Consider the following 11,108-nt stretch of genomic DNA (forward strand, 5'->3'; position numbering starts at 1 on the left):
GGGCTGCATTCCTCGGCATCCAGCGGGAGGAGAACGTGGCAGCGGGAGCGGCCCCGGCCCTTCTGCGCGCAGCTGAGGTCGCGTCTCCCCTCTGTGCATCGCAGGTGCCTTCATGAATAACTTAAACGACCCTCCCAACTGGAACATTCTGCCCAATCGGCGCGATCCCGGCGATGACGGCAGCAGGTGGAACTACGCCCTGCTGGTCCCCATGCTGGGCCTGGCCGCCTTCCGTGAGTAGCGCTGGGCCCCAGCCCGAGGGGGCTCCTGGAGCAGTGCGGTGGTAGAGGCATGCTCCGTCTGGGGACTTCCCATTCTTGTTTATAATGGCATAAACAAGCACTGTTGGTATCGCTAAGGCAATGACCACTCCGTACATGGAGTTGAATCAAAATTTAATAAGCTCCAGTTTACAAAGCTCTCAAGAAAAATGGATGCAGGATGTGCTGGAGAGCCCAGAGGTAACAACCCCAGATGTTGCTGATGTATATTTATATACTGGGCCTAGAACATTCTCTGTGCAGTACCTGCATCATAAACCTCCAGTTTGTTTCTCCATGACTTTATTTTCCTTCTCTAATCCAAGTAGTGTGAGTATTGGCAGTAAAAAAATGGGGTTATTTCAGAGAAAGCATGATCATTTAAAGTCACTCACAGTGAAACAGGGGCCACGGAAACAGTTATTGTGGGGACAAGTAAATAGAAGTGAATATCATTTGGGAGGGCAGGAAAGAAAGTTTTTTACGACTTAGTAGCTTCATTTGAGGCATAGCTAGTTAATCATACCCACCATTGTTACGTGTTATACTTGCATCTGAAGTCTCATTCATATATGATAGGTTGGATCTGGACCAGAGAATGTCAGAAAGAAATAGAAAAAGAAAAGCAAGAGTACTACAAAAAAGAGTCGACTTTACAAAAAGACCTGGAAGGCAAATACCGGGATATAATCACGGAGAATCGTCGTGCTGTTGCTCATCTGGAGGTGGAGCTGGAAAAGGAACGCAACAGGACCCTGAGTTACCGTGAAGCCCTCGTGTCCCAGAGCCGCAAGCTAGTAGAAGAGAGAAAGCTCCTAGAACAGGAGCAGGAGAAGCTGGAGCAAGAAAAACAAGTCCTTTTGCACACAGGAGCAGAAGGTACATTGTACCAGAGTTGCCTGGTAAAGGAAGAAGAGTGGCAACAGAGAGCCAATATTTTACTAAAAGAATTTGAAGAGGGACTGAAAGAAAGACAGGACATCTACTGCAGTCTTATTGTCCCCAGAAGTCAGAGACTAGAAATAGAGAAAAATCTGCTAGTTAAAGCAGCAACTGATCCTGTTGCTATGGCTTTACATGTGGAGAGTGGCTTAAAAGATATTTTCAAACATGATCACTACTGTGGCAATGTGCTGAACAGAACCAGAAGTCAAAATGGAAAGCTTATGTGGCTGTATCTGAGATACTGGGAGCTAGCTGTTGAACTGCAGAAATTCAAGAGAGTAGAAAAAGCCATGTTAGGAAAACGCTAAGTAGGGGAAGCAGAGGGATTCTGTGAGATCCACCATGCATGGTAGGGACAATCACAGTTGTAGTCCGAAGCTGTTAAATTCTTCTGCAGTGTTGCCATCTCTCCTCCTCCTTGCACTTGTGTTTGCATGGGATGTGTGTAGTTCTGGTGCCTTTCCTCTCACTAACAACAGATGCTCTGGTGAGCTGTGCATGCTGTTAAACTCAGTGTGTTTGTGTTGCAGTATAGAGATACGCCAACTCCCACAGGTATCAGAAGCAGCAAAACAGAGCAGAGGCATTTGCCTCACTGATGGTCACACTCCCTTAACAGAGAACGGTGATTTGTCTCCCCCAGGTGCAGCAGCACATTGTGCTCCTTATCCCTCACATTTTACATAGGGTCTCAACAGTCTCTTTTTTTATTACTGTTATTTTTTGAAAATTTGTTTAAGCAAGACTGACTTCGAGGCAGATGTTTGGGAGAGACGGTGTTGGAGCCAGATGCTCGACACATAAATCTTACGTGTCTGTATGTACAGTTATATAAATACATATATGTGTGAGAGTGTGTGTGTAAGCAGGTGTTAGTATTCTGAGGGGGGGGGATTGGTTCGGTCCTGTTTCAGATTAATTAGTCTTGCGTTGTTTTCCAGCTTAATATATAAATAGTGCTTTATGAATGAAACATCCAAAAGATGCTAAATCAAATAACACATAAAGAAATAGACTGATGCCTCATTGGCACTTGGGATCCATTCTCAAATACTAGGGAGTGTATAAACTGAAAGTTATATTTTCATATATTTGAGATAATTTAAGAATACTTGTTTTTTTCTCAGTCAAGATTTTAGTTGTAACCCAACAATGTGCCAGCATTATGGATGTCCCCATGCTGCTGCTTCTGTGTCCTAGGGCTGCCACCTGGTTTGCTTGCAGGAACCTCCTTGCCGTTGCACCTGGCTGTGCTCCTTGGACAGGCCCTGTTTGTTATTTGCAGGTGGGAACCTGCAAATGCAGCCTGCAGTGGTGGCCACTACTCCCTCTCCACCTGTCCCCCTTCTCCCACAACTGAAGTATGTACTCTTCTGCAGCTCTTAAATTTTATGCTTGTGGTTCACCACTTTACATACACATGATCATGAAAGCCTACAAATATACAAGCTTTGCAAACTTTAAAGAATGGGGGCTTTTTAATTTAGCTAGTAAAATAAAATAGAGATGGTAAAAATAAAATAATAGGTATGGTAAAATAATATAGGAAAATGAACAGATCCAGATTAAAAAAATCTAACAACAAACAAACTAAACCAAGTGCATTTCAATACCTGAAATTTCTTAGAATTTTGAGTATACTTTGAGTCCTTTTAGCAGTAGGAACCACCTTTTTTTCATGTATTTTGAATTACTTTTTTCTTCTTTCTAGTCAAGCCTTAGACCTCAAAGGGGCAGTGTTTACGCTTTTGTTTATAACATCTAGTTTTCTCTGTTACTTTGATTAGTGTTGGTTGGTTGTCAGTTCATTAATTTGCAGCTTATTATTTACTGAGGGCTGGACTTGACAAACACGTTTGCTCTAGGCAATCATGTAGAACCATGGCTTGGAAGCAATCCAAGCTAAGTGAATCCCTTTCCTGCAGATGTGGGGTTTTTCTCTTACTGTTTTCTCCTGGTTTTATTTTAGTCTGAGCACAGAAAACAGCAGATAAATCTTTTGAAACAGTGTGTGCAACTTAATCCAGTTACTAAGCAGAAATATCTAACGTAACAAAATTCCTGAACAGAATAGATGTTTCCCAAATATTCGGTTTTCCAGTTGAGATTTTGCTCACCTTGGTAGTACTAATTATACTGTTGTGTTATTAATCCTTTTTTCATACTGATTTTTTAAATAAAGTTTTAGTAGACAAACTTGGAGAAAAAAAGAGAGATCACAAACACCAGAAGGGCCACAGTTTGTCTGGGTGCCAAGCGTGTGCGAGTTGGGAGATGAGAACGCAATGGAGTTACTACTCATGTGTGACACCCTGAGCCAAGCTGCTGCAGCTGGACATAGGCACACACTCGAATTGCCCAGGAGAACAAATTAGTTTGAGTAACAGCCTGTGTGTAATTCCTTCAGGGTGGAAAGTGACTGTCCAGCTGTGGCAGCCTGCTCAGCTGACTGAGAGCAGAGAGCGAATCAGTGCCAGTGTATTTGAGATTCATGCCTTCAATTTGTACAACTTAGCATTAAGAGATCAAAGATTTTATGCTTTTTCTTTTTTTTCATAGTTTGTCACTCATATCACTCAAAATGTTGAAAGAAAATGTAATCAAGGATAAAATACTATTTTTTCAGTATAAATATGTACAGTCCAGCCTTACACACTTGATTGTACAGGGTTGGATGCAATGTAGTAAAGGTTTGGTATTCACTTTCTCTTTTTTAGAAATGTCATTTATTTGTACAACTAATTGAAGTATTGTTCATGGACACTTTGAAGATCATTGTATTAAGAGTGAAGAGTTATTTCAGAAGGCTTTTTAAAAGTGTATAACTGGTTTAGAAGTACTGGTCCTGTTAGTTTCTACCAAAACTCATATTTGTAGGTATGCAGTGTATTTTTGAAATGTTCCCCTTTGTAGGTTGTTATGCTGAAAATTCTAATATAAGTTTTATCTTGCCCAGCACTTGTTCTGAATTTGTTAATTGTTTGGAACTGCCCACGTATTTATGTAGAATGCAAGAATAATCTGTTTTCAAAGTATTTAATGAACTTATTTTTGTTATAAAATTGTCACTCAACTGTTTAACAATTAATAAAAACCTTTACATATTTCTGCACTGTTTTGTAACTTGGGCAAGGTGGGTGGGAGAACTGGAATTTTCTACTTTATTCAGATTTTCCAAGCTAATTGCACCATTTTTGGTTTTATGGATTGTACATTTTTTGAATTGGCAAGTGAAAAGTTTTGGTGGTGGTGCTGGAAAAAGAATATGTTGTAAAGGTTTTTTTTCTTAGGAAAGAGCACTGTTACACAGGTAAGTGCAGAGCATTGACTGAAGATGTGGCATTAAAGGTGACCATCCCTCTGAAAGGCTGGGGACATTCCTTTGACAGTGTTGTGTAGGATATTCTGCCTTCTTCCAGAATCCCTCAGATGTCTCCTTCTGCATGTCAGCTGCTTTTTAGTTCCCTCGTCTTCCTGCTCGCTGTGAAGAATTGCAATCCAGCTGCTCTAGGACAGTGTTCAGACGCTCTGGAAATCCTCATTGCTGTAATAAAAGATCCTAAATCTGTTTGTATTTGACACAATCCTTCACCATCCTCTGGCTCTTTAAAGCATGGGTTTGAGCACTCCTGCGTGAGCATGAGAGAACAGTGTTGCTTGCAGAGGATACAAGGCAGAAACGGTGGTTCAGTTATTGTGATGAAATCAAAGGAATCTGAGTTATTGCTGTGAAAAAACGATGAAAGTCAAGTTTATAGTTGCAGTTGTGGTGCAGCTGGATATGGAGGCTTTGCTGCTGTGCATGCCAAGGCCCGCATTTATTGGTCATTAATTTACTGCCTGGTCCAGGAGATTTCACTGCATATCTGAGACAACAGCTGGACCTGCTAAGAAGTAACTCGCTGAAATTTAGCGTAGCTCAGCAGTGAGGCAATGGCCACTTCACAACAAAACAGCTGAGTGATTGCTGCAACAAAAACTGAAAGTAAACTGGAAGTAAATGTGCTTCTGGAAACAAGCAGTCTGCGGGTGGAAGAGTTTGAAGAGAGCTGGTGGATTGTGAGAACAGTGGTGGCGGCTGTTTGCAGTCATGCACCCCAGCAGCCCTGTGCTGAGGTCACCCGAGCTGTCCAGCTGCTGAAAAAATGCCTCTTCACTCCTGTGCTCATCACAGGTTTTTGTTTCTCAGACACCTCTCCTCTAAGCTTACGCAATCAGAGCAAAATCCTCAGCTGCCGTGGCTGGTGTTTGTATCGCTGGATGCTGCTTCCCCCTTGTGGCTGATGCGCGCGCCCCCCAGCCGCATCCTCTGTTCTCATGAGCTCCGCTGGAGCGCATCTCCTGATGCTACAGAGAGGTAGCTGCCCATCAGAGCTCTCTGGCCCAAACGCCTCCACACGTAATAACAAGAAAGGCGAGCAAAAACGTAGTGTTCGGTGATCAAACCAGGATGAACTTGTCTCTACTGAAGTGGGTGCTGCGGCAGACCTCTGTGCAAAGGCGGCAGGCAGGGATTGGGTGTAGTTCAGCAACCCATTAGCACCTCATTGTATTCTACCGCATTGGAAAACTGTGACAAACTCGATTAAAGAACACTGTTCATTGTTTAATGAACACGGCAAGAAACAATCTACAGCTGTCAACATGTTCTGCTGCCTGCTGGAGAAGAGAGTGTTGTGAGACAGTTCCCAAGCAGTAGCACTTCGCTGACTAAGAAATTTAGGGGGATGCTGACCATTATAGAATGGCTTGGGTTGGAAGGGACCTTTAAAACTCATCTAGTCCAACCCACCTGCAATGAGCAAGGACATCTCAGACCAGGTTGTTTGGTGCCCCATCCAACCTGACCTTGAATGTTTCCAGGGATGGAACACCTACCATCTCTCTGGGCAACCTGTGCCAGTGTTTCACCACCTTTGTTGTAAAAAAAATAGAACTTATATCTAGTCTAAACCAATGGTCTTTTAGTTTAAAACCATTATCCCTTGTCCCATCACAACAGGCCCTGCTAAAAGTATACCCCTGTTCATGATAAGCTCTCTTGAAGTACTGAAAGGCTACAGTAAGGTTTCCCCGAGTTGTTTCTTCTCCACGCTGAACAACCCCGACTCTCTCAGCCTGTCTTCATAGAAGAAGTGCTCCAGCCCTCTGATCATGAGATCAGACAATTTGGTGCTGTCCACAGAAGCATTTCTACACCTATGCTCCTTACTTGTATTTCCCCTCAAAGTTATTCCAAAGGTGAGATGTACACAAAGATGAAAGCAATATTTTGGTGATCTTTGGTATATAGTGAAATATTAAAGACAGCACATCTCCCTCCTTGGTGTCAACAAGAAGAACAAAACAACAAAGCATGCTGCCACTGGAGCTGATATTACTTCAGTGAAATGTTTATATATAAACTGAAGTAAATATTAGGCAAACTACCAGTATAGACAAACATAAAGATTGTGCCTCCTTCTGGGAGATAAAAAGGCAAAGAGGCCACACAGGCATCAGTGTCAGCTCAGTTCTGGATGAACTACACCAGACATGCTGTTCATAGCTTGTTCTCTTTAATTTTTTCTGTGGCAAAGGACGCTGCTGCTTCCACAATAAACATGAACTGAAAGTTTCTAGGCATGTCAGATTGCTGAAAGAAACTCCTTGACACCATAAAACCACTCCAGAATGGGATGCATGTGGAAGTCACTGTGTGTGACATCCTACCTCCATTGTGTTCCCAGTAGACTGGGACAGTTCCAACAAGAGCTCAGTGCTGTCTTATTTCTCCCTTGCAGTGATACTTGTTGGCACAGAACTTCTGTCCCATCTGGAGAAGTTTACAATCTCACGGGAAGAAGTTTAGGCTCCAAAGTTTATTGGACATCTCCAAAGTCTTTAAGGTACCCCTACTTGAACTGCTGTGTGCTGGTGGCAGCAGCTTTCAAGCACTCACATAGGAAATCAAATCATGCCAGCTGAGGAGCTGTGAGAGCTGTGCCTTTTGGTTACTTATCAGGTAGAGTTTGAGAACAACGGAGCATAAAACTTAGATCAAGTTAAAGATCTACAGATCATTTATTGGCAAGGTAAACTGCATGACCACCTGCGATTGTTTATTACCCTTAAAACTAAGCAGCTCTGAAATATTTTTCCTGCATATCTCCCTTTCTAATATGATCATTATTGTCCCCTAGGCTGCAGATTTTGAGTCTGCTCTTGAGGCTGGGGTTCCCTTTTTGCACATCTGGTCAAGGATGTTATCCATTGGCAGCTAGTCAAAGGATTTTGTGTTTTGTCCACCAATTTTAAAGGATGGGCTATCAGAGAGACTATTTCGTTTAGCCTCTCAATTTTCTCTTCTTCTTCTTCTTCTTCTGCTTCTGCTTCTTCTTCTTCGTATTCTTATTCTTATTCTTCTGCTTCTTCTTCTTCTTCTTCTTCTTCGTATTCTTATTCTTATTCTTATTCTTCTTTTTCTGCTTCTCCTTCTCCACCATCTTTACATTTCCATCTTTTCCTGGTTTAGGCTCATTACACAAGCAAGAATGATTGTGCTGCTGGATATGATGCTTTGACTACAAAGTAGAAGCTGACTGGAAAGAAAACAGGATTAAGGCTGGTAAGATATTGCTATAGAATTACTAGAGTAAGAGATTTCACACCAGTATCTGCTGCAGTACTAAAAAGGGTCAGAAAATAATGTAGTTAATCCTAATAGCCTGGTATATTGCAAAGAACAATGAAAATATCTGGAGAGTTACAGATTTGTTCTATGTCATACCAGGCATAACAGAATCACAATGAAAGGATCCTATTGCATTTCATGCCTGAAACTATTGGTTGCAACCTGAAACCTAGTTGTAAACAATGTATATTGCCAGTGGTCTCTGCTTTTCTCAACGGCTTTATATGAAAGGAATTGGTTTTTAGAAGAACAGTTCCCTGTCCTGTTGTGCTTCTTCCTATTTGTCCTCCCCTTCACAGGATCCAGATAAAGAAACTTCCCCTGATGCAGTCTCCTCCAGCCCATGATGGAGGGCAGAAGAATCATAGAATCATAGAATATCTTGAGTTGGAAGGGACCCAGAAGGATCATCAGTTCCAACTCCCTGCTTCTCACAGGAGCATAGCTGTGCATAACTTTATGTAGCTGTAAAAGACTTTGGTTTGCTTTTAAATTATCTCAAATGTTTTATTGTGACAATAAATAGGAACTGTTAATACACTATTATGAAACTGTGCAGAGCAAGTTGGTCTGAAAGCTGTTTCACAAGGAATCTGCTGAACATTTTATGACCCAAGGCTTCAAACTTCAGGTTGTGGCACTGGATTCCCAGTCTTTTGCTTCATTTATTTTTGTTGCTAAATACAGTGATCCGTCTTTTTTAGGATGATTCAAAACCCACGGTTGGTGTTTTACCACTTCCCTGAGCAGCCTCTTCCAAAGCCTAGCCACCCTTTCCAGGAAGAAATTTTCCCTAATATCCAATCCAAACCTCTCCTGGAGCAACTTGAGTCCATTTCCTCTGGGTGCTGTCACTTGTTACCTGGGAGAATAGATGTGACTATAGGAGGGCAGCCTCACCTTGCTTGTTCCAGTCCACAGGGTGGCAATATAGGCAACACCTCCAAGCACCTGGGGATCATATTGGAGCTGGTGTCACTGCCACTGTAGGTCCTTCAGAAAAAGGCACAGTGCCTTCAAAGGTCATTAGCCATACTATTACACTGATAAAGACATTTGAGCTAGATGCCAGACCAGCGTATTTGCTTCTTCAAATATTTAACAGCTGATAGATAACTAACAACCACTGGCACCTTGCATTACCAGAGCAAGATAAAATCCTTCAAAAAGAGGATTTGCTCAATAGAAGGCAGTCAGGACTGTATTTTTGGATCCTGATAGAAGCTGCTTGCACATGAAACTTAGAAGAGAGAAATTTTCAGTAACCAGTTGCCACGTAACCACAACTAGATGTATTAATTGAACTAAATAGGAGATATAATATGAACAGGGTGGTGCAGTTGACACAACAGAAGGAAGGGATGCCATCCATGGGGACCTGGACAAGCTTGAGAAGTGGGCACATGAGAACATGATGGGGTTCAACTAGTCGAAGTGAAAGGTGCTGCACGTGGGTTAGGGCAATCCCAAGCACAAATAGAGGCTGGGTGGTTAATGGACTGAGAGTACCCCTGCAGAGAAGGACTGTCAGGATGCTGGTGGACAAAAAGCTGGATGTGAGCCAACAGTGGGCGTTTTCAACCCAGGAGATGAATCAACCAACTTCTGCATCAAAAAAAGCGTGACCAGCAGGTTAAGGGAGGTGATTCTCCCCTGTACTCTGCACTCGTGAGTCACCACCTGGAGTACTGCATCCAGCTCTGGGGCCCTCTGCACAAGGAAGATGTGGACCAGTTGAAGCAAGTCCAGAGGTGTCCACAAAGATGATCAGAGAGTTGGAGCACCTCTCCTATGAAGACAAGCTGAGAGAGTTGGAGCTGTTCAGCTTGGAGAAGGGTAGGCTCCAGGGAGACCTTAGAGCACCTTCCAGTACCTAAAGGGACTACAAAGAAGCCAGAAAGGAACTTCTGACAGGGCATGCAGTGATAAGACAAGGGGCAATGGCTTCAAAATTAAAACGAGTAGGTTTAGATTAGATAATAGGAAGAAATTCTTCACTATGAGGGCAGTGAGGCACTGGGACAGGTTGCACAGAGAAGTTGTGGATGACCCATCCACAAGCTGGGTAGGGGCTTTGAGCAGCTTGGTCTAGTGGAAGGTCTCTTTGACAATGGCTGGGAGGTTGGAACTAGATGACGCTTAAGGTTCCTTCCAAAGCATTCTATGATGACTCTGGGAACAAAGAACTAGGTAAAAATCAAATTATGATAGTAAGCTCTGCTTGAAAGCAGAAATGGTGGTCTAAGGGGAGGTTACTAAGGCAGTTCCTGAAGGATCAGTTCAGGAGCAGTGTTTTGTCATTCTTCCACTAATGACTAAGGACAAGAAATAGTAGCATGTTAATGAAATACTCCTGACACATTGTCAGAAGGATTGTGAATGCTGTAAAAGTATCATTCAGGAAGAGCTGTGCAGCTCAATGCACTGGAGTAGCAGAAACTGAGTGAAATTGAACATATGCTTTTGACAACTTAGAAAAGGAAGTTCTGCCACAAGCTAGGAAATCCTTAGCTGGAATCAGTAAAGGAGAAGAAAGTTGCTGATCCTATGGTTAATCAGGAGATAGCACATCCACAGTCCTGACAGGGTCATGAGAAAGGCAAGCACTATCACTAGGCAAATTGAGAGATATTTCAGGTCACATTAGGGAAATATTAATACCTATGACAAGGCCCAGGGAAAATCCACATGGGCTACTGTATACAGTTGTCCACATGAAGGATGAAGATTTTTTTTGGTAACTTTTCTGTCCAAAGATATTGAACAGCCTTTGGAATCAACTTTGAGTAAGCGTGATAAGGTTGCAAAGGGATGCTACGATGTGTTCACCTCTTTTTCCAGGGGCTGGACTTTCAAGATGTCTCCCAGTTCTTTTCTTTGACCACCCTGTATCACTGCATGCAATGAGCCTGTAGCTGACAACATTCATTATGACATATACAGTGTTGGATTTTATATATAGTTTTCAGTGACAAGTGACTTATCTTTTGAAAACAATGAGTTTCAAAGGGAACAGTTTTTTATGGTTGTGCTGAAATAATGAGGGTAGGAGTAGTATCTTCAATATTTGTTAACCAGTGTCTCTTTTTTTATTTTTGACCACTATATCTAGGGTCACTGAAAAGGTGAAGGGACCTTTGATTTCAAGCCCATTTATAAGAAAGATGTTATGTTCTTCAGACCTTGTTCTGTACTGATTAGAGGCATCAGGATAAGCAGATTTTGCTTAT

General features: G+C 42.3%; 1 protein-coding gene across 3 annotated transcripts in view; it reads left to right on the forward strand.

The window, feature by feature from the left end:
• Positions 1–4,313, forward strand: part of CCDC127 (coiled-coil domain containing 127) — a 4,535-nt gene extending 222 nt beyond the window's left edge. The window contains exons 2-3 of one of the 3 annotated variants that reach the window (XM_008637520.2): positions 105–233; positions 840–4,313. In XM_008637520.2, the coding sequence (XP_008635742.1) occupies positions 113–233; positions 840–1,513 (795 nt within the window). In that variant the 5' untranslated portion in view covers positions 105–112 and the 3' untranslated portion in view covers positions 1,514–4,313. Of the gene's footprint in view, positions 1–6; positions 462–839 lie in introns of those variants that run through there. The other 2 variants (XM_017739099.1, XM_017739100.1) reach the window with 2 other exon arrangements.
• The last annotated feature ends 6,795 nt before the right edge of the window (positions 4,314–11,108 follow it).

The sequence above is a fragment of the Corvus brachyrhynchos genome, unplaced genomic scaffold (genome assembly GCF_000691975.1).
Source record: "Corvus brachyrhynchos isolate BGI_N302 unplaced genomic scaffold, ASM69197v1 scaffold7, whole genome shotgun sequence".
In the NCBI taxonomy this organism is placed as follows: domain Eukaryota; kingdom Metazoa; phylum Chordata; class Aves; order Passeriformes; family Corvidae; genus Corvus; species Corvus brachyrhynchos.